Source organism: Saimiri boliviensis, chromosome 6 (genome assembly GCF_048565385.1).
Source record: "Saimiri boliviensis isolate mSaiBol1 chromosome 6, mSaiBol1.pri, whole genome shotgun sequence".
In the NCBI taxonomy this organism is placed as follows: domain Eukaryota; kingdom Metazoa; phylum Chordata; class Mammalia; order Primates; family Cebidae; genus Saimiri; species Saimiri boliviensis.
The window spans coordinates 124,187,332-124,210,123 of NC_133454.1; the positions used below are offsets into that span (position 1 = coordinate 124,187,332).

The following is a 22,792-nucleotide window of genomic DNA, read 5'->3' on the forward strand; positions in this document are numbered from 1 at the left end:
CAAGTGATTCTCGCGTCTCAGCCTCCCAAGCAGCTGGGATTATAGGCACCCACCACCATGCCCAGCTAATTTTTGTATTTTTAGTAGAGATGGGATTTCACCATGTTGGCCAGGTTGGTCTCAAACTCCTGACCTCAAGTGATTATCCCACCTCAGCCTCCCAAAGTGTTGGGATCACAGGCACGAGCTGCCACACCCAGCCTAAAAATCTAATATTTAAAACAATATGCTCCATACATTTAAAAAATGTATTACATTATCCCATTTATGCAACATTATGTAACTTTATAGGCATTAAGAAATGCACCACGGCTGGGCGTGGTGGCTCAAGCCTGTAATCCCAGCACTTTGGGAGGCCGAGGCGGGTGGATCACAAGGTCGAGAGATCGAGACCATCCTGGTCAACATGGTGAAACCCCGTCTCTACTAAAAATACAAAAAACTAGCTGGGCGTGGTGGTGCGTGCCTGTAATCCCAGCTACTTAGGAGGCTGAGGCAGGAGAATTGCCTGAGCCCAGGAGGCGGAGGTTGCGGTGAGCCAAGATCGCGGCATTGCACTCCAGCCTGGGTAACAAGAGCGAAACTCCGTCTCAAAAAAAAAAAAAAAAAAAAAAGAAATGTACCAAGGACCAGGTACAGTGGCTGACACCTGTAATCTCAGCACTTTGAGAAGGCAAAGCAGGAGGATCACTTGAGGCCAGGAGTTCAAGACCAGCCTGGGCAACATAGAGAGACTTTGTCCCTACAGAAACAAAAAATAATAATCAGCCGGGTGTGATATTGTGTGCCTGTAGTTTTAGCTACTTGGGAGGCTGACATGGGAGGATCACTTGACCCCAGAGTTTGAGGCTGCAGTGTGCTGTCATCATATCATTGCACTGAAGCCTGGGCGACAAAGAAAGACCCTGTCTCAAAAAAAAAAAAAAAAAAAAATTCATTGCACATCTGTAATCCCAGCTGCTTGGAAGGCTGAGGTGGAAAGGATAACTCAAGGCCAGGAATGCAAGACCAGCCTGGGCAACATGGGGAGACCCCTGTCTCTATAAAAAATTAAAAAATTAGCCGGCTATGGTGGTGTGTGCCTGTAGTCTCGGCTACTCATAAGGACTGAGGTGGGAGGATAGCTTGAGCCCCAGAGGCAGAGGTGGCAGTGAGTAGAGGTGGTGCCGCTGCACTCCAGCCTGGGTGACAGAGTGAGACCCCCATCTCAAAAAAAAAAAAAAAAAAAAAAAAAAAAAAAAAAAGGCTGGCCGCAGTGGCTCACACCTGTAATCAAAACACTTTTGGAGGCCAAGGCAGGCAGATCACCTGAGACCAGGAATTCGAAACCCACCTGGCCAACAAGGCGAAACCCCATCTCTACTGAAAATACAAAAGTTAGCTGAGTATGCTGGTGCATGCCAGTAGTCCCAGCTACTCAGGAGGCTGAAGAGTCACTTGAACCCGGGAGGGAGAGGTTGCAGTGAGCCGAGATCGTGCCACTACACTCTAGCCAGGGCAATAAAGTAAAACTCCCGTCTCAAAAGAAATAGAAAAAGATGTAGCCAGGCACAGTGGCTCATGCCTGTGAGCCCAGCACTTAGGGAAGTCGAGGCAGGCAGATGACCTGAGGTCAGGAGTTCAAGACCAGCCTGGCCAACATGTTGAAACCCCGTCTGTACTAAAAATACAAAAAAATTAGCTGGGCGCAGTGGCACATGCCTGTAATCCTACTCGGTAGGCTGAGGCAGGAGAATCGCCAGCATTGGTGAGCCAGGATAGCGCCACTGCACTCCAGGGAAACTCTGTCTCAGGAAAAAAAAAAAAAAAAAAAAAAAAAAAAGGAAAAGAAAAAGAAGCTCAACATCATAACATCATTGGTCATGAAGAAAATGCAAATCAAAATCGCTATGAGACACCACTGCACACCTATTTGAATGGCTAAAGTCAAACAGGAACTGGAACTTTCCTACAGTGCTGGGGTGAATGTAAAATTGTATGACCACTTTGGGAAACAGTTTAGCAATTTCTTTTTTTTTTTTTTTTTTTTTTTTTTTTTGAGACAGAGTTTCGCTCTTGTTACCCAGGCTGGAGTGCAATGGCGCGATCTCGGCTCACCGCAACCTCCAATTCAGGCAATTCTCCTGCCTCAGCCTCCCGAGTAGCTGGGATTACAGGCACGGGCCACCACGCCCAGCTAATTTTTGGTATTTTTAGTAGAGACGGGGTTTCACCATGTTGACCGGGATGGTCTCGATCTCTCGACCTCGTGATCCACCCGCCTCGGCCTCCCAAAGTGCTGGGATTACAGGCTTGAGCCACCGCGCCCGGCCAGCAATTTCTTTAAAAATTAAACAGGATAGGCAGGGTGGCTCACACCTGTAATCCCAGCACTTTGGGAGGCCAAGGTGAGCAGATCACCTGAGGTCAGGAGTTCGAGACCAGTCTGGCCATCATGGCGAAACCCCATCTCTACCAAAAATACAAAAATTAGCTGGGCGTGGTGGTGCACACCTGTAATCCCAGCTACTCGGGAGGCTGAGGCAGGAGAATCACTTGAACCTGGGAGGCAGAGGTAGCAATGAGCTGAGACTGGGCCACTGCACTCCAGCATGAGCAACAGAGCGAGACTCTGTTTCAAGATGAATCAATAAACACTTACCCATGACTCAGTCCTTCCACTCCAAAGTATTTACCCACAAGAAATGTTAGAATATATTCAACAGGCTGGGCAAGGTGGCTCACACCTGTAATCCCAGCACTTTGGGAGGCCAAAGTGGGCAGATCATCTGAGCTGGAGTTTGAGACCAGCCTGAACAACATGGAGAAACTCTGTCTCTACTAAAAATACCAAAAAAAAAAAAAAAAAAAAAAAGCCAGGCGTGGTGGTGCAAGCCTGTGATCCCAGCTACGAGGAGGCTGAGGCAGGAGAATCACTTGAACCTGGGAGACGGCGGTTGCGGTGAGCCGAGATTGCACCACTGCACTCCAGCCTGGGCAACAAGAGCAAAACTGAGTCTAAAAAAAAAAAAAATACACATATATATATACACACCCAACAAAGACAGGTACATGAATGTTCATAGCAGCTTTATTTGTAATACTTCAAAACTGGACATGGTCCAGATGTCCATCAGCAAGTGAATAAACAAACCGTGGTGCATCCAAACAATGGAATACTACTGGGCAATAAAAAGGAATAAACTATTAACACATGCAACAGAGATGACTCACAAATCCTTATGCTCAGCTAAGCAAGAAGCCAGATGAAACACAAGGACATACTGTATGATTCTATTTACATACATTCTAGAAAGTGCAAATTAACCTATAGTGACAGAAAGCAGCACAGTTGTTACTTGGTGTGGGGAGGCAGGTGGAGCAGGAGGGCGGGCTTAGCAAGGGCAGGGGAAACTTTCCAGAGTGAAGGGGATGTTGGTTATCTCGACTGTGGAAATGGCTTCACAGGTGTACACATGTCAGTCATCAAATACACATTTTTAACATATGCAGCTTACTGTACACCAGTTACACCTCAATAAAGCTGTCTTTCAACAAGACACACTCGAAGGCAGCACCTGCGAGGCGGTTAACTGCAGTTACTTGGACAGACACTGCAGTGATTCCTCACCACTTGTTTTCATCATCTAGGAGTGTCCTGTTAAGTTTTCGGTTTTTTTCAAGCAAGTTCTATTTTTTTCAGAGATTACTTTGAAATATTTACAATTTTTTTTTTCTTTTTTTTCCTTTTGAGACAGGGCCTCACTCTGTCACCCAGGCTGGAGTGCAGTATCAAGATCATAGCTCACTGCAGCCTTGAACTCCTATGCTCCAGCAATCTTCCACCTTAGCCTCCAGAGTAGCTGGGACTGCAGGCGAGTGCCACCATGCACAGCTAATTTTTGTATTTTTTTGTAGAGACAGGGTTTTCTCATGTTTTCCAGACTGGTCTAGAACTCCTGGGCTCAAGTGATCTGCCTGCCTCAGGTTCCCAAAGTGCTGGAACTACAGGTGTTAACCACCATGCCCAAACGAAATTTCATGACATAATATTTGATACATACAAAAGGATGTGTGGCACCTGATGTGAGTTAGGAACAGAGTTATAAATGAAAAACCCACGAACCTACCACGGAACCTGAGAGCTAAGACATTACCAATACCTTTACAAACTCCTGGGCTCCTTCCTTATCCCACCCCACATTCCTCTTAGGGATCACCATCTTGGATTTTGTGCTTTTCCTTCTCTTGATTTTTAGTAGAGTTGTATCTTGTGCATGTATTGCTAAGCAATAGATGGGTTTCATCTTGTTTTTGAGCATTGTAAAATGCTATCATACTGTGCCTAAAAGTACTGTTTTAATTTACCTCTGAGATTCATCTACGTTATTGCGTTATGTCTACTACAGTAGTTCTGATTCTCCCAACAGCCCTGCAGTTGGCTTAGGATATGGTAAACCTATGGAAAGTAAAGCTCAGCGAGGTGGGGTGGCTCACCCACTCCAAGGGCAGACTGCAGGGACTCCTCTTCACCACATCTTTCCACTCCTGTACTCATGAGGGTCTCCTGTGTACCAGCAGTGAGCAGGTGCTGGACATGCCACAGGGAATACAGCAGATCCTCCGCCGCCCGAAGCACACATCATAGCGCTGCCCTTGACCGTCACCACCAGGACGACTCCAGGTCCAGGTCAGTTACCTGAACATCCTGGGGGGGGGGGGGGGGCGGACCATGTCCCTTCTATTTGTCCTCAAGAATGATGTTCAGTCTGACCCTCTCACAGTTTTCTGCTCATAGAGGGCAACTGGACAGCAGCTATTACCATGAGAGACGCAGCCACCACTGACTCAGTAATGCTCCTTCCAGGAACTTTTCCTCTAGAAATGCTTGAATATGTACAGAGGGACACTGGCATAAGAATATTTATTGCAGCGTTGTTTGTAATATCAAAGTAGTAAAATCAACTCAAATTTCCACCAATAGGGATCTCACTGCAGGTCATTAACATTCGTTATGGGAAACACAATGGAGTACCACTAGCCGTAAAAAATCATTTTTTTAAAAAGAGATTTTTCAAAACACAAAACTCTCCAGAATATATATATATTTTCTGGGTGCATGTGACAATTTAATAGATCCATATTCTCCAGGATATACACATAATTTTTTTTTTTTTGAGATGGAGTCTCGAACTATCGCCTGAGCTGGAGTGCAGTGGCATGATCTCGGTTAACTGCAACCTCTGCCTCCCGGTTCAATTGATTATCTTGCTTCAGCACCTCCCCCGCCCCAAGTAGCTGGGATTACAGCTGCGCACCACCATGCCCAGCTAATTTTTTGTATTTTTAGTAGAGATGGGGTTTCACCAGGTTGACCAGGCTGGTCTCAAACTCCTGACCTTGTGATTTGCCTGCCTTGGCCTCCCCAAAGCTGGGATTACAGGTGTAAGCCACCATGTCCGGCCCCCCAGGATGCATTTTTAAAGGGCAAGTTTAGTACACTATGTGGAATATGTGACTACGTGTATTAAAAATTGCAAAGAATAAAATATACTAAATTGCTTAAATACGCATAAATACTTCTAGAAGGGTTCATAAGTAACTGGGACCAGAGTGGCTGGGGACAGGGGTAAGAGGGAGACTCTTCATTATATCTCTGCTATATTTAAAAAAATATGTACCATGGGCAAAGGTTACCATTTAAAAATACATAAATAAAATTTATAAAGTGTTAGTCTCTCAGTGCATAGTCCCTGGCTTCTTGGCCTTTCTTTGCTCTTGGCCTGCCTTTGCTGGCAGCAAACGTTTTACAGGAGCCCCCACTTTGGCAGTTTACATTCTGCAGCCCAAAGCCCCTTTCCAGACCGAATCTGAGGGCCCGGAAGATCCGCCACAAGGAGGCGCTGTCTGCTGCCGGCTGCTCAGTGGGTGAAAAGCCAGCCCTTCCCAGGGTGCGTTTGGTCAGCGGCCATTGCTGAGGAGGAGCTCACCTCCCTGTCCCTGCTTACCCTACCTGGGTTCCAACATTCCTCCAAGAAGTCTGGAGAACTAGAAGTTAGGAATTCACTTTGTATTCCTGTTACCACCACCCCCAATTTGGAAGGTGCTCCTCACCCTCCCTGGGGCTCACGGGAACATGGCGTGAATGTCTGCTGTGGAGAGATGCATTCCCTCCCCTGGGCTGGCTCCCCATTCCTGCCAAGAAACCCTCCCAGTCACTGGCTGGAGTCAGAACAGTTGGAGCTCTGCTGGAGGGTAGATGAGGGGACAAGGACAGTGTGACACCCTGGGAGTCACTGAGCCTCCTCCCATGGCTGCCACCTACCCACCGCCCACCACACCACTCACTTCACAAGTCCTTCCTGCTGCCCGCCAGGTGCAAAATTCTTCCTCTAATACTGCCTTGAATGTCGGGGTGACGATGGGGCCTTTGTTCCAGCTGTTGCCCCCACCCTGCCCCCACCTTCCCGCCCCCCAACCTGCTCCCATCCTGCCTCCCGGGCCTCAGCTGCCCAAAGGCTCAGGGCAAGAGCGCTGGCCAGTGCCTGGGGCAACAGGTGATGCTTGGCCTTGGGGACCCTGGGGTTCGGAACTTGGGGAGACAGACCCTGGGAGAATGGCAGCATAAGCACAAGCTACAGGAGATGGCCATGCCAAGATGCAGGCTCCAGCAAGGAGGATGCCCCTGCCCAGAGGTGGGTCCATTTCTCGTAGTGATCCCAGGGCCTGGCACTAAGGCAACCCTCGGGAGTATCTGTTACCCGGACACAGGCTAACCTTCCCGTTGAATCAGATGATCGTGCTATCATCTGATATTCCTGGCCTAGTATCTGGGCAGTAGGTGGAGGCGGGGGATGCAGGTCATGCAGGTTACCCCCACGGGCAGCAGGCTCCCTGGAACTGGATGGAACAGCCCTCAGGGGCCCCTCCTGGGCCCTTCCAGGGGCCACCCAGTGAGATCCTTGGTGGGGCAACGGTGCCCTGGATTAGAGTCCCTTTGTTGGTGCCCCCCATCTGCATGAGTCCTTGGGGTGCCAAACTACAGCGGAGGCCCCTAACGACAAAGCAGAGGGTGGTCAGTTCTGAGCAAGGGTACAGGGAAGGCACAGTGTCCCTGGGATGGCTGCTGGGAACCATGGCCTCCTGTCACCTTACCTGGCTTCCCCAAAACCCCAGGGGCCCTGCCCTTCTGAGGTGCCCACAGAAAGGGAGGGAAGGAGGTGGGAGAGGAGGTGGGTGAGGAGGTGGGTTCACTCCCCCGACCTGGAGGGACCAGAGGAGTAAAACGAACCAGCTTTAATACCAATATAGTTCTCTCTTAAATACCATGTTCCCCAGGAGAGATGCAGGGGCAGGCTCTTGGCAGAAAGAGTAGAAAGGAAATGTGGAACAAAATGGAATGGATGGCCCAGGGCCCCTGCCTTGGGCACTAGGGACTGGGCTGCCTCAGGGAACGGGGAGTGACAGCAGCTCCCCCTGGTCCAGTTATTGCAGAGGCGTGGGGGTGGCTCCCCTCCCTCCCCAGGCCTGAAACATTTCTCAGGATTGATTCTGCCCTTCAGCCCCAGCAGGGCTGGGGCCTGGGCGTCTCTGGTCTGGGATGGGCCCCTTTGCTCAAAAGGGCCTGCAGCTAAGGCATGGGGTGGGGAGCCCCTGGCCAGGCCCGCCGCTCTCAGTAGGTGCTCTGGTGGCCTGTGAGGATGTAGAGGTTGCTGTGCGCCCCTGGGTTGTCAGTGGGAATGCTCTCCAGGATGATGTCTCTGGAGGAGAGAGGAGTAGGGGGCAGGGCGGGAGACGCTTGGCACATCAGCCCCTTCTCTGGCCTCAGGGGCATCTGAAGGGGAGGCTGGGGTGCCACTGCCTACCTGTGGGCCCCAAGCACTCGGAAGATCCTCGTTTCATCTGTGATCTCCTGGGTCACCTGGGAAGATGGTGGGGGGCACTGAGGGCACTCCAACAGGTCCTTTCCAAAGAAGTGGGGACCACAAGGCAGGGGACAGCCAGGTCCCTGGCCCCACTCACCTCATTGGTGTCCAGGCTGCGGCCTTGCATCCCATGGCTCCAGAAGGCCAACACGCTGTCCTGCAGGCACACTACAGGGCCAGGCCACCATCAGCCCTGCACCCGTCCTGGATCCCCCCAGCCACTCCTGGGCCTGGGTCTGGGCCACAGCGGTCTTCACAGACCTCAGGTGACCAGGATGGCTCAGGAAAGGGGCTGGGGGATCTGCCTCCTCGTCCCACCGCCAGGCCCAGGCCCCTGAGCCACAACGTGGTCCAGGCCAAAAGGCCCGCACACCACCTCTGGCTCACTCACCCACAGTCTCGATGGGGAAGTCAAAGGTCAGCTCAGGCGCCAGTGTGGCCGTGGGCTCGCCCTGCATGTTGACAATCCTCACGCAGCCTGCACAGGGAGGGGACTGGTGGGTGGGGATGGGGTGGCTTCCTTCTGGGAAGGCAGAGCCACACGGTCCCCTCACCTCCATCCTCCCCTGCCCCCAGGGCACTCACGTTCAAAGCTGACTAGGACCGTGTCCCTGTCCACCTGGATCACCTGCTGGGCCGAGCCTGGGATCCCCTCTGCAGGCAGAGAAGACAGACATGGCCTGGCTGAGCCCCAAGAGGACATGAGGGACAGGCTATAGACAGCTCCTGGCCATGCGGGCACGTCAGTCTCACAATAGCCCTGTGCGGCTGGGAAACCTCGTCTCACTCCCGGGCTGGAAACTGAGGCTCTGAGAGGATGCATGACCTGTCCTGGGGCTCATGGGGAGTGGGGGGAGTCACAGGGAACCACAGGAGGGCTCCAGATTTTGGGGGACCAGGCCTCAGGACCCAGTCACTGTGTGACCTGGAACAAGTCACTTTAGCTCTCAGAGCCTCCGTTTCCTCATAACACAGGCAAGATGGCACTGCCTAGAGGGGCTACCGTGAGGATTAAGAATAAAATCTTGGGCCGGGCGAGGTGGCTCATGCCTGCAATCCCAGCCCTGTGGGAGGCCAAAGTGGACAGATCACCTGAGGGCAGGCATTTGAGACCAGCCTGGCCAACAGGGTGAAACCCTGTCTCTACTAATAATATAAAAATTTTCTGGCTGGGCGTGGTGGCTCACACCTGTAATCCTAGCATTTTGGGAGGCCGAGGTGGGTGGATCACCTGAGGTCAGGAGTTCAAGACCAGCCTGGCCATCATGGTGAAACCCCATCTTTAAAAAAATAATAATAATTTTTTTTTCTTTTGTCCCACAGGGTAAATAAAAGAAAAAAAAAATTAGCTGGGCATGGTGGCACATGCCTATAGTCCCAGCTACTCAGGAGGCTGAGGAAGGAAAATCCCTTGAACCTGGAAGGCGAAGGTTGCAGTGAGCCAATATCGTGCCATTGCACTCTAGCCTGAGCAACAGACCAAGACTCTGTCTCAAAAAAAATTAAGAATAAAACCCTGTGTGTGAGACCCCTGGCTCAGGACCTGGCAGTAGGTGCCTTATCCACATGCACCCTCCCAGCTCCCTTACCCATTGCTACCCACTATTGCCCTGAGCTGCCACAACACCTAGAGTCCTGCTTCTTGGCTCAGAATGGGGGCCCCAGGCCCTGCCTTGCCAGATCTGACCCTTCCCTGCTGCCCAAAGCAATAGTGACCAGGTTTTTTGTTTATTTTTTGAGATGGTGTTTCTCTATGTTGGCCAGGCTGGTCTCGAACTCCCTACCTCAGGTGATCCGCCCACCTCGGCCTCCCAAAGCGCTGGGATTACAGGCATGAGCCACCATGACCGGCCCTGTTTTTTTTTTTTGAGACACTCTGTCACCCAGGCTAGAGTGCACTGGCACTGCAGCCTCTGCCTCCCGGGCTCAAGTGATCCTCCTACCTCAGACCAAGGAGATGGGACCACAGGTGTGCACCAATGTGCCCAGCACATTTTTAAAATTTTTTGTAGAGTCAGGGTCTCTCCATGTTGTCCAGGCTGGTCTCCAACTCATGAGCTCAAGCCCCCCTCTCTCCCTGGCCTCCCAAAGTGCTGGGATGACAGGCGTGAGCCACCATGTCCAGCCTGGCCAGGATTTTCTTAGCTGCCAAGCCCTGTGGTCTAATGAACCCTTTTATGGAAGCGCAGGTGAAGCTTGATGAAGGGAGGCTGGGGGGCCCCACCCCCACATGGCAGCCCTCAAGGTCTCTGTGGTGCCATCAGCTGTGGGGACCCTAGTCTGGGAGCCTCAGTCCTCCCTCCCTGCCTCCTTCCCCGGTCCCTCATGCAAGCACATCCACCCCCACCAGCCTGGCCCTCCTGCTCACCAGGTGGGACGAGGATGTCAGGCGTCAGCCCAGCCTCCAGGGGCAGGACATGGAACAGGACTCGGCAGCCGGGCCCCTCAGGTCCCTCAGCCCCCACACACACCTGCGGCAGCTCCTTCCCATCCAGCACCAGGGGCTCCAGCATCCCAGCCGGGCTGGGCAGGGGGCTGGAGAAGTTCTGGGGGGCAGCAGAGATGCTCAAGTCTCCACTTCTCCCTGCAGAGCTCCGAGGGTGCCCTGGGCCTCCCCGCACCGCCACTCACCTTCAGCAGCAGGAACTTCTGCAGCGGCTCATACCACTGCAGCAGGAGCAGGCTGGCAGGCAGGGCGGCCAGCAGGAAGGTGGCGCCCGTGTAGGGGTTCCGCACTAGCAGGGGAGCAGGCAGTGGGCACCGGGCTGGGCCTGCGCTGCCCCCCACTAGGCCCCACCCCACCTGCCCATCCCATTTCTTACCCACACGACACTGCAAGCAGCCTTTGGTGTCAGGAATCTTGGTGGACAGAGCAAAGCGCCTGTAGGGGTAACAACCAAGGCATTGTCCAGGGTGCCATCCACAGGCAAGGCCCCTGCAGAGCCCTAAGAAGGACACTATCATCTTCCCTCTTTACAAGTAAGGGACTGATTCTCAGGAGAGACAAAGTAACCTGCCCCAAGAGCAGCTGGAAAGGGTGGAGGATCTGAAGCCAGTGCCCCAGCCTTGCAGCCGGAAGTGTCTCCCTCAGGACAGGGGTTTGGGTCTCAGAATTGCTTCTAGCTCTGTGCAACTTTAGGCAAGCCACTTAACCTCTTCATGCCTCAGTTTCCTCATCTGTAGATTGAGGAAACCCACTCCTGAAACCTGTACAGGGGAGGCGCTCTCATTGTGCTGGGAATTGTGTGTGCTCACAGAGAGCGAGGCCCTGCCGTCCCATATGAGAACTTTCCACCTATTTTGAGTCACTGAAAGTCTTTGTCAGGTGAAGGCAGGGTATAAAGAAATGAAGAAATGAGCGTATGAAGGGGTCGGAGAGAAGGCAGGCTCCAGCCCCACGGGGCTGCAGGGAGTGCCCACGGCCCATTTCACAGACAGGAAAACAGGCCCTGGGCGGTTAATGGGCTTCAAAAGGCCAATGCCCTGCCCTCTGCTTCTCCAGCTGAGCCCTGTGGGGCCAGGCAGTGGCTCACCTTGTTGCCAGGGGAGAAGTAGTAAGGGACAGTCATCAGATGGGCCCTTGCCTTGGTCACTGGGTGTCCCCTCGCCCTCCAGGGGACCCTCTGAGCCTGTTTCTTCCTCTGAGGAACGGGGCTTCATGTCAGCAGCCCTGCCACCTCCACCCAGCGGCTTGGGTCCTGTGTGCACCTTCTGCCAGGACGTGGAGGAAGCCAATGTCTGTCTCGCACTGTCCCTGGTCCTTGTCCCTCCATCTCCCCCACATTCCTCCCACTCTGCTCCTCAGCTGGTCTTTGGACGGGACAGAGGTATGTATTTTGTATTTGTTTTTTCTCCAAACAACTCTAGTTCTCTGTTATTTGCATTCAAAGTGCTCACTGTACCTCTGCCATTTCCCAAACACAGGCTCAAAGCTGCCTGTGACCTGTGCGGGCTCTGATGGGCCTGTTTCCTGTAGGTCCTGGGCCAAAGCAGAGGCTCAGTTGGGGACTGAGCTCAGGAAGCCCCAAGGCCACAGGGCTCCAGATGTGGTCCTGGAGTGAGCACACTGCAGGAAGGTGCCCCACCCCCAGCTCGCCAGCTGTCGCAGCCACTGGCCTGGCCTCCCCTGCCCTCTGCCCCGGCTCCACTGCTTCCGACACCACCCATGGTCATGACAATGTCGGAGCCACAGCCTAGGGACCCTCTCTTCACAGCCCAGCCCCACCCAGCCACGGACTGACGCAGGTCCCACCTGCACGTCTAATAAGCATCTTCATGAAACAAAACTGAATTTGGCTCCCCCTGAAACTGCTCCACCTCCAGCTGATGACAGCTCCATCCTTCCTGATGCCCAGGCCAAAAACCTTGGAACCATCCTTGACTCCTCTTTCTCTTCCATCAGGAAATCCTGACTCGACTTCCTTTTTTTTTGTATTTGTAGCAGAGACGGGGTTTCATCCTGTTAACCAGGATGGTCTCGATCTCCTGATCTCATGATCCATATGCCTTGGCTCAACTTTCAAAAGAGAATCACAATCTGACTGTTTTTCTCCTCTTTCTTTTTTTTTTTTTTTTTTTTTTTTTTTTTGAGATAGAGTCTTGTTCTGTCACCCAGGCTAGAGTGCAGTGGCACCATCTCGGCTCATTGCAACCTCCGCCTCCCAGGTTCAAACGATTCTCCTGCCTCAGCCTCTCAAGTAGCTGGGACTACAGGCACCCACTGCCATGCCTGGCTAATTTTTGTATTTTTAGTAGAGACAGGGTTTCACCATGTTGTCTTGAACTCCTGACCTCAGGTGATCCACCCACCTCGGCCTCCTAAAGTGCCGGGACTACAGGCATGAGCCACCAGCCACTGTGCCTAGCCTTTTTTTTTTTTTCTGAGATAGGATCTCACTCCGTCACCCAGGCTGGAGTGTAGTGGTGTGATCTCGGCTTACTGCAACCTCTGCCTCCCAGGCTCAAGGGATCCTCTCACCTCAGCCTCCCGAGTAGCTGGGACCACAGGCATGCCACCACACCAGGTTAATTTTGGTATTTTTTTGTAAAGACTGGGGAGATCTCTATGTTGCCAGGCTGGTCTCAAACTCCTGGGCTCAAGTGATCTGCTCGCTTCGGCCTCCCAAAGTGCTGGGATTACAGGCAAGAGCCATCATACCTGGCCTCTGACCCATTTTTCACCTCCATCACTGCTACCCTGGCGAAAACCACCACCACCTCCTGCAGTATCTCTCTCTTTTTTTCTTTTTTCTTGAGTTGGAGTCTTGCTCTGTTGCCAGACTGGAGTGCAGTGGCATGATCTCGGCTCACTGCAGCCTCCGCCTCCTGGGTTCAAGTGATTCTCCTACCTCAGCCTCCCAAGTAGCTGCTATTACAGGCACATGCAGCCACGCCCAGCTTTTTTTTTTTTTTTTTTTTTTTTTTTTTTTTTTTGTATTTTTAGTAGAGACGGGTTTCACCATGTTGGCCAGAATGGTCTTGCTCTCCTGACCTCATGATCCACCCAACATGCTGGGATTACAGGCATGAGATCCCGTGCCTAGCCTCTTCACTCCACTCTCAACACAGCAGTCTGAGGGAGCTCCTGAAGGTCTCAGCCCACATCACTCCTCTAGAGTGGCCCCAGGCTGCCCTGAGTCAAGGCTGCGCTGTGGCCACAGGGCCCTCCCTGATCATCTCCCTCTCCCTCGTTCTGGCCGCACTGACTTCCCTGTTGTTCCTTAAACAGGCCAGGCCCACTCCTGCCACTAGGCCTTTGTATGGGCCATCCCCTTGGCAGGGATCCCCTTCCACAGGTGTCCACAGGGCTTGTGCCATCACCTCCTCTAAGCCTTTGCTCAAAACAACACTTTTTCAGCAAGGCCTTTCGTGACGCCCCTGCTGAAAACCACAGTCTGCGGTGAGAATGAAGACAGCAAGAGAAAAGCAGAACCAGGAGACGCAGATAGGCACCTGTGCCGCCACCGAAGCCCGGACACGGCTGGGCCTGAAGCAAACCCTGATCCTGGATTTTCAGTTCCATGAGTCATTAAATTCCCTTTTGTGTCTAAGCTAGTGAGTTGGATCACCTACCAGGGAAAGAATCCAGCCAGGCGTGGCGGCTCATCCCTGTGATCCCAGCACTTTGGGAGGCTGAGGCAGGCAGACCACTTGAAGTCAGTTTGAGACCAGCCTGGCCAACATGGAGAAACCCCGTCTCTACTATAAATACAGAAATTAGCCAGGTGTGGTGGCACACGCCTGTAATCCCAGCACCTCGGGAGGCTGAGGCAGGAGAATTGCTTGAACCTGGGAGGAGGCGGAGGTTGCAGTGAGCCAAGACTGCACCACTGTACTACAGCTTGGGTGACAGAGCAAGACTCTGTCTCAAAAAAAAAAAGCCGGAAAGAATTCTGATCAACATACACAGGGGTCCCTTTAAAATCCTGGGCCAGCATCAAAGGCAGGAAGGCAGGGCTCTGCACCAGCGCACCGCTCAGCTTCCTCCTGGGCTGCCCCGCCTTCTCCCTCAGGCGAACTCTGCAGTGACGCAATCTCGGCTTCTGCCTCCTGGGTTCAAGCAATTCTCCTGCCTCAGCCTCCCAAGTAGCAGGGATTACAGGCCTGTGCCACCATGCCCAGCTAATTGTTATATTTTTAGTAGAGACAGGGTTTCATCATGTTAGTCAGGCTGGTCTCGAACTCCTGATCCGCTCGTCTAGGCCTCCCCACAAATTGCTGGGATTACAGGTGTGAGCCACTGTGCCCAGACCCCAGGCAAACTCTTAGAGCTCCCCAGTTCACCAGGCTGCTCTGTCCCAGCAGATACCAACACATACCCACTCTTCCACCTACCTGGAATGCCATTCCCTACCTCTCTGCCTAGAAACTCTGACACTTTCAAACCTGCTGAGCTTGCCCAGTTGCTCTAAAGCCTCTCCACCTGCTCCCAGCTCTCCTTCTAATTGGACCTCAATGCCAGGTGCTAACTGTCCACATTTCTCTTTCTTTTTTTTCTTTTTTTGAGACGGAGTTTTGTTCTTGTTGCCCAGGCTGCCAGGTTGGAGTGCAATGGCGTGATCTAGGGTCACTGCAACCTCTGCCTCCTGGGTTCAAGGGATTCTCCTGTCTCGGCCTCCTGAGTAGCTGGGATTACAGGCATGCACTACCACATTCTGCTAATTTTTTGTATTTTTAGTAGAGACAGGGTTTCTCTCTGTTGGTCAGACTGGTCTCGAACTCCCAACCTCAGGTGATCCACCCGCCTCAGACTCCCAAAGTGCTGTGATTATAGGCATGAGCCACTGTGCCCAGCCTCTTTTTCTTTATGAGACAGGGTCTGGCTCTGCTGCCCAGGCTTCAGTGCAGTGGTGCCATCACAGTTCACTTCAACCTCAACCTCCTGGGCTCAAGCAATCCTCACACCTCAGTCTCAGTCTCCTGAGTAGCTGGGACCACCGGCACAGAGCACTGTGCCTGGGGCCACCATGCTCAGCTAATGTTTTGACTTTTTTTGTAGTGACAAGATCTCCCTATGTTTTCAGGCTGATCTCAAGCACGTGGCCTCAAACAGTCCTGTCTCAGACTGCAGGATTGGGATTACAGGCATGAGCCACCACACCCGCATCTCCCCCATTTCTTGAAAGCAAGGACTCATGGGATTCTCCATGTCCCGAAGCCCAGCATGGGGGCCAGTAACACAAGTGCTCAGTAAATGTCTGCGTAACTGTCAAGCCCCACATCTGAACAACTGCAGCTCCCACAACCTGGAAAGCCCTTTCACATACACTGTCTCCTCCTTGCCTCCCGACCAGCAGGAAGGAGGGAGTGGGAAGGTTATCAATTGAACTGACAGAGGAGGAGACGGGGGCTCGGAGAAGCGAAGTGACATGTCTAAGATCGCCCCAATCCCAGGAACTGGCAAGGCCGTGTTCCAGCCCCTCCCTGCCCCTTTGCCGCTTCCTCCCCGCACTCCCAGGGTTCCTGACCTGGGGATGATGCGCTGGGTGAGGCGGTTGGTAGGGATGGAAAGGGGAGCCTGTTGCTGTAGTCTCCGCTGCTCAAACAGGCCTGGGAGGTCATGGGCCCAGATGTGCGTGGACTTCCCTGCAGAGAAGGGGAGACGCCGGGGCCTGGGGCGTTGGTGGGCAGGATGCTGAGGTGCTGGAGCCCCTTCGGGCCCCACCTCCCTGCCCGTCCAACCTTGTACCTGAGAGTGACAGCAGCACATTGTTCACGCAGTAGAGCCAGGAGCAGCGGTGTGAAATCAGCTGGAGGCGACAGAGGGACAGGCAGTCAGCACCCCAGGCCTCCCAAGGCCTCCGCCTCCCCCGACGCCAGGTGGGTCTCACCTTCTCCAGCGTATCCTCATGCAGTTCATGCAGGTTGAGAGTGTAGATGCCTTCCTCGGCCCCCACCACCAGGAACTGGTCTGTGGGTTTGGGCACGGGGTCAGAGGTCAGACATGCCCTGCCCGCCCCACCCAAGCTGAAGGGTTCCCAGGGTTCCTGCCTCCTCCCTGTCCCAGCCTACCCCGAGTCACAGGGTGAATCCAGGTGACAGCAGCGTGGATCCGCAGGGGGCAGCCGTTGAAGACTTTGGAGAAGCAGGCGCCCATCTGTGGAGGAGTCAGGAGGCTGGTAAGGGGGTGCAGGGGCAGGGGGTGGCAGGGCTGTGGGACTGCAGGGCTGGGGGCACTTACGTGCACCTTGGGCGTTGGGGGGAGCCCGTGGCAGGACGACCTCTGGGAGAGAGGGAGAGAGGGAGTCAGGGCTGATGTGACAGCCGTAGCCACCCGTCTCCCCATGCCCCTTAGTACCCCCTCACCTCAGGATCTTCCCGCTGCTTCATGGTTGCCCAGGCCGTGGGCAGCAGTGGGGGACTGTTGGGGCCTGGAGGAGGTGGGGGCAAGGTTCCTGCGGGCACAGGTGTGCTGTGATTTTCTGCTGCAGCCCCTACTCTAGGCCGGCTTCTTGACCTCCCAAGCCTGGGACTCACCTTGGGGACTAGACAGAGGCTCCTCAGCTGGAGGCTCAGGGGGCAGTGGCCCCAGGAATGGGGCTCGCTTGATGGTTCCCATGGCATCGTCTGGGGAGTCCAGCTCCTGGCAGGAGGGGCAGGGCACGGTCTGGCCGTTAGCAGGTTGTCCTGTGACCGCATCCCACTCCAGTCGCACCCTCTGCAACGGCCTGGATCCCAGCTCCAGCCTCTCTCCATGTGGCACCTGGAATTCTGAGACTGACCGGATGGTCAGGCTCCTGGGGGAGGGAGACAAGGCATGAGGCGTGAAGTGTGACTATCGCTGAGGCTGCCTGCCTTTTGCCCCTCCACCAGGCCCAAGCCCCTCACCTTTCCTCCAGGGCCTCCTGGACCGACTGCAGCAGGCTCCTGGGCAGTGGGGCAGAAGGGTCAGAGGTAAGCCTTATTTTCTTTTTTTCTAGAAATGGAGTTTTGCTCTCGTTGCCCAGGCTGCAGTGCAATGGTGCAATCTCGGCTCACTGCAACCTCCGCCTCCCAGGTTCAAGCAATTCTCCTGCCTCAGCCTCTCGAGTAGCTGGGATTCTACAGGCGTTGGCCACCATGCCCAGCTAATTTTTGTATTTTTATTTATTCATTTATTTTTGAGATGGAGTCTCGCTCTGTTGCCTAGGCTGGAGTGCACTGGTGCGATCTCAGCTCATGCACTCTGCCTCTTGAGTTCAAGTGATTCTCCTGACTCAGCTTTCCAAGTAGCTGGAATTACAGGCGTGAGCCACCACGCCTAATTTTTTGTATTTTTAGTAGAGATGGGGTTTCACCATGTTGGCCAAGTTGATCTCGAACTCCTGACCTTGTGATCCTCCTGCCTCAGCTTCCTAAACTGTTGGGATTACAGGCCCCACCTAATTTTTGTATTTTTAGTAGAGATGGGGTTTCACCATATTGGCCAAGCTGGTCTCAAACTCCTGACCTCAGGTGATCCACCCATCTCAGCCTCCCAAACTGCTTGGATTATAGCCATGAGCCACTGTGCCCGGTCAGAGGTCAGGGTTTCTGCCACCCCAGCCGCCCCCGCAACTTCCCCACCCCTACTCACCCACTCAGCTCTTCCTTTCCCAATAGTGTCCACTCTTCCTCCCACTGGGGGAAACCGAGGCAGAGAGACCAGGAGAGAAGCAGAGACAGAGGCAATGTGAGAGGGTGGTCAAGAGATTCAGGAGAAAAAGACAGACAGACAGACAGACAGGGAAAGCGAGATGGAAACACGAAGGAGACGAAAGAGACAGACGGTGGGAGGCAGAGCCCAAGAGACTGTGAAAGAAAGTGCAGAGACAGTGAGGGAGGAAGAGACAGGCTGGGGGGTGAGGAGAGGCGGGGACAGAGCCTCTGAGGGCAGAGATGGTGAGTCAGACCACCAGGGACACACAGGTGGGGAAACAAGGCTGAGCAGGATAGTGTGGGGGCTCAGACACACAACGGCCTCCTTGTGGGAAAGGAAGGGTCTCTGTGCTACCTTCCAGCCAGCCACCTAAAAGAACTTGGCCCAGGAAGGAGCCCCCAGCCTCCGGGTCCCTGGGTAAGACAAGCCTGCTTGGACAGTCCAAAGCCCAAGGCCCAAGGCCCCCTAGCTTCAAAGCTCCCTTGATTTGAGCTGCTTGGCCTCCATCCGACCTCCCTGCCCTACTCCTGGGCACCACCTTCCCCTCATGGCCTGCCCACTCACCGGCTCATTCAGTGGGTCGGTTTCCTTCCTGCGTGGGGCGCCAAATTTCACCTGGTGAACTGGGGGGGTCCAGAGGACAGGGGTTAAGTGACTGGAATCTTAGGATGGAGCCCTACTCTCATACCAAATCTGTACACACACAGCGCCCCCCCCAAAAATCTGCACACGCACAGCCCCTGCTGCAGACTCACACTGGATCTCCGACGGGGTCCTCTCGGCTTGGCCATGCTGCCCCCGGGAGTGAATGGTGTCTGGAAACATGTCGTAGGTCTAAGAAAGAACAGAAACGGGCCGGGTGTGGTGGCTTACACCTATAATCCAAGCACTTTGGAGGCCAAGGCGGGCAGATCACCTGAGGTCGGAAGTTCAAGACCAGCCTGACCAACACGGCAAAACCCGGTCTTTAAAAAAAACAAAAAGAAGAAACAACAGAAATGGTGCGGGCACACCTGGCATGTGCCTCACACCAGGGCCGCTGGAGGAGCTTCACACGCACCAACGCATTCTGCTTTCACGATATCCCTCAGGGACTACTGTAAAATAAAATGGAACCCCACTTCACAGATGAGAGAACCCGCACAGAGAGGTGCCAAAGATCACACACAAAGCAAGAAAACGGCACAGTCATGGTCATGATGAGCAGGGGCTCAAGGGCAGGGACCGATCAAGGGGGAGGTATAGGGAGCAAGACTCAGCATGGCAGAAACTCCTAATGGGAGGCTCAACCAAGGCCAGCTCCCTGAGCTGGAATGGCATCAGTTAAAGGGACCTCCACCAACATCACCCTTGGGCTCCTTCTAACCAGATCAGCCCAAGACTTACCTCCCAGTCCCCCTCGCCTACCTCTAGCTCACAGTCCTCAGGGGAGGGTGTCCCCAGATGAGGGTCACTGGCTTTGTCCAGCAGCTGTGTGAGGAGGGCCCGAGGGAGCTGCTGGGTTGTGAACGGGTGCTGGAAAGTGGGGGAGGGGGTGATCAGGTTGGCCCCTGATCCAGGGCCCTGCTTTTGAGCACTGCGCCCTCACGCAGCCCCTGCCTCCCACCTGCAGGAGCTTCTCTGCTGTAGGCCTCTTCTTGGGATTTTTGGTCAGGGCCAGCTTGAGGAAGTGGTGGAAATTCTGGGTCCTAGTGGGCACAAGAACCGCCCCCCAGCCCCAGATCCAGGTTAGCCCTCATGGAGGGTGTCCTGCCAGCTGCCCCACCACCCCTCCAGAGTCGTCTGCTGGGCCTACCCAGGAAGGAGCCAGCTGACGCCAAGGGCCACTGGCCGAGCAATGCTGCCTCATGACATGGCTGCTCCTCCACCAACCCACCACCCTTCTTTCCTGACCACGCTGGGTCTTCAGCCCACAGGAGGGCCAGAGGCCTCACTCAGATGGTCTATAGTGGCCCAGAGAGGATAGCGCTCTTGGGGCTGCCCACCAGGAGTTGGCAGAGGCTCCCTGTCCACTATGGGGCTGGCAGAAAAAGGGGCCCTGGAGCAGGGTATGGCCCTTACCAGCGAGCCTTATCTCTCAGTTTGGGCGGCTGGAAGCTGCTCTTCGACATGAGCATCAGGGCCCTGCGGAGGGCGCGAGGTCAGGGGCCATGGGCCGCAGGTCAAGGGTCAGGTGAGGGGCAAGTGTTGGGCTGACCTCATGGGGTGCAGGTGGAACAGAGGGGGCTGCAGCTCGCCCAGTTCAATGGCGGTGATGCCCAGGGCCCAGACATCACACAGCTCGTTGTAGCCACCTTTGCGCTCCACGGCAGCCACCTCCGGAGCCATCCTAGAGGTGGGGTCACAGATGGGATGGCCGGGTGCCTCTCTGCTGTAGCCCCTGCCCCTCTGCCCCAGGGCACAGCCTCACCAGTAGGGAGTCCCAATGAAAGACCTCCTCTTGGCCACAGACGCTGTCAGCTCACCTGACACCCCAAAGTCAGCTGTGGGGAGAAACAGCCACTCTCACCGGCCATCTGGCTGCCACTCTCCCTCCCACGCCCGGGGCTCAGATGGGCAGGTGGCCCCGCTCAGCCACAGCTGCTGCAGGCCCTAGGCAAGGCCATTCTCCTCTCCTGAGAGGAGGCAACCACCCTCTAGCCCGGACGGAGTGCCTGATCCCATGTCAACTCCGTGTAGACCCAACCTCATCCATTTTCCAGCAGGGAGGGAGTACCGTTCCATCTTCTAAGCAGGGAAACTGAGACTCAAGTGGCAAAGTGACTGGCCCAGTGACACCCAACACCTGAGTCCAGGGTAGCCAAGAAGGGTCCACAGAACCCTCACCCTGATTGTGTCCCCAGGGTACTGACCCAGCTTGACATCTCCCTGGAGAGTGAGGAGAAGGTTGGCTCCCTGTGGGAATGGAGGAGAGAGAATCCCGTCTGGTGCTCCCGAGGGCCTCCGCCTCCCACCCAGGATGCCCTCGGCCAGATGCTTACCTTGATGTCTCTGTGGATCTTCCCCTGAGAATGCAGGTGGTGGAGCCCCTGGGGACAAACAGGAGTCCCTGAGAGCAGCCACCCAGCACTGTCCCACCTTCCCTGAACCCCCTCTCAGGACTGGGGCCCCCCACCCACGCTGCTTCTTCCTCCCCTCTCCCCAAACAGGAAGTGACTGAGCCAAGAGGGAAATGGGCTGCTTCCGGCAACAGGGCTGGGGCCCCTTTCCCCCAGGACCTACAGCCCCTCAGGCCAGCCCCACCCGAGGCCCTCCACCCGCCTCGCTGCTGGTCATCTGGGCTCCGGGCCCACAGCTTCTGGGGACCGGAGGTATAGGCACCTCACAGGCCCAGCTACCTTCAGTGCCTCTCGGCAGACGTAGGCAATCTGCCGCTCCTCCAGGGGCCCAGTGGCTGAAAGGGAAAGGGAGAGGCTGGCCTGGGGGGCCTGGGGGCCATGCCCACCCTCCTGGGCTACCCTGTGTGGGAAAAGCAGCAGGCACTGTTAAGTGAAAGCAGCATTGGCCACGTTCCCTCCCAGTTCAGTCTAGGATACTGAACCCAGAGATGGACAGCACTTCTCTCAAGGTCACATAGGCAGAAGCGGAGAGGAGCCCAAGTCCAGGGCCCTGAGTCCCCTCGGCCACCCCAGTCGGGTGGGGGTGGGGGAAAGCTGGGGCCGGCTCCGGCCTGGAGCCCTGGCCTCACCATGGTAAATCTCCTGCAGGGAGCCCCCTCCACAGAACTCCATGCAGATCCACAAACGGTCATTCCTGGGGGACAGAGAGCTGGGGTGGGCACACGGCCGGTCATATGGGGGCTGCCTGGGGCCAGGAGGATAAGGCAGCCTCACCTGAGGTAGCTGCCAATGTAGGCCACCACATTGGGGTGGCGGCACTCACGCAGAATGGTGATTTCCTGCTGGAGGGAGCTGATGTCGTCTCCTGGGAAGCACAAAGTATCATGGGGGGGGGTACGCTGGGGTTGCCCTGACTCAGTACCCCCATCTGCAAAATGGGCACAGAGTGCCTCCCTCCGGGCCAGGCAGGTGCCAGGCGATAGCACCTCCTGGGGCATGCCTCTCAGAGGTCTTCGAAACGTCAACCCTCCGCCCGCACCTCCCGCCCGCGGGCGCTCTGCCCTCCCTCTGGCGCAGAGGCCCAGCCCGGTCCCTCACCTGGGTCTAGCTTGACTATCTTCACGGCGGCCAGTTCAGACGTAACCGTGTCGCGGGCCTGCAGGGGCGGAGGGTGAGGTGGGCTGGGGGGCGGGGCCGGGGGCTGGATCCCGCCGCGGGGTGCGGGGCTGGCACCCTTCTCCCGGCTCTCCCGCCCGTCCCGTCGCCCGGCGCACCTTGTAGACGTCGCCATAGGTCCCGGCCCCCACGCGCTGCAGCAGCTCGAAGCGGTCCCGCGGGTCCTGCAGCGACACATCCCGCAGCAGCGCCATGGCCCGGCGCCGGGCGGGCCGGCAGGCGGGCAGGCGCGAGCTGCGGAGCCGGCGCGGGCGGCGCGGGGCGGGGCGGGGCGGGCGCCCGCGGCTCTGAGGCCGCGGGGGCGGGGCCGGGGCCCGGGGGCGGGGCAGCGCCGGGGATGCCCCGCCGCCCGGCCGGGAGGAGGCGCTCGCGGGACGGGCCCTGGGCGGCGTGGGGAAGCCCCGAGGCCCGGGCGGGGCCTATGTCTTTCCGCCGCCACGGTTGCTGGCGCTCCGCAGGTAGAGAGCGCAAAGTCCTGGGAGCCAGAGGGTCTGCAGAAGGAAGAGGGGGCGCTCCACTCCCGCCCCATTCCCAAT

General features: G+C 55.5%; 1 protein-coding gene across 5 annotated transcripts; it reads right to left on the reverse strand.

The window, feature by feature from the left end:
* Positions 1-3,897: 3,897 nt before the first annotated feature.
* MAP4K2 (mitogen-activated protein kinase kinase kinase kinase 2) lies at positions 3,898-22,529 on the reverse strand. 5 transcript variants are annotated; one of them, XM_039471215.2, is made up of 32 exons: positions 22,355-22,529; positions 22,179-22,236; positions 21,855-21,945; positions 21,710-21,774; positions 21,360-21,415; positions 21,003-21,050; positions 20,874-20,916; positions 20,432-20,504; positions 20,219-20,350; positions 20,083-20,145; positions 19,628-19,709; positions 19,429-19,536; positions 18,777-18,855; positions 18,586-18,644; positions 17,959-18,002; positions 17,232-17,270; positions 17,107-17,140; positions 16,881-16,986; positions 16,710-16,774; positions 16,585-16,626; positions 16,416-16,500; positions 16,235-16,314; positions 16,093-16,153; positions 15,872-15,989; positions 10,727-10,785; positions 10,536-10,639; positions 10,273-10,450; positions 8,490-8,558; positions 8,296-8,382; positions 8,002-8,072; positions 7,845-7,900; positions 3,898-7,739 (listed from the first exon to the last, which is right to left on the reverse strand). In XM_039471215.2, the coding sequence occupies exons 1-32, from the start codon at positions 22,448-22,450 to the stop codon at positions 7,652-7,654; spliced, it is 2,439 nt and encodes an 812-aa protein (XP_039327149.1). In that variant the 5' UTR covers positions 22,451-22,529; the 3' UTR covers positions 3,898-7,651. The 5 variants fall into 5 exon arrangements, with proteins under 5 accessions (XP_039327149.1, XP_039327147.1, XP_039327146.1 ...); XM_039471213.2 differs by having other exon boundaries at positions 16,710-16,798; positions 22,355-22,528; XM_039471212.2 differs by having other exon boundaries at positions 16,881-17,140.
* Between the last annotated feature and the right edge of the window lie 263 nt (positions 22,530-22,792).

Bases quoted from the DNA above. Each gene is read 5' to 3' on its own strand.
- MAP4K2 (XM_039471211.2), bottom strand. From the start codon at position 22,450: ATGGCGCTGCTGCGGGATGTGTCGCTGCAGGACCCGCGGGACCGCTTC. The intron at 20,505-20,873 runs GTCAGTACCCTG...TTCTCCCCACAG, and splicing joins CCAGGGAGATGTCAAGCTGG to CTGACTTTGGGGTGTCAGGT. The intron at 18,645-18,776 runs GTGAGTCTGCAG...GGACCCCCCCAG, and splicing joins GACCCCGTCGGAGATCCAGT to TTCACCAGGTGAAATTTGGC.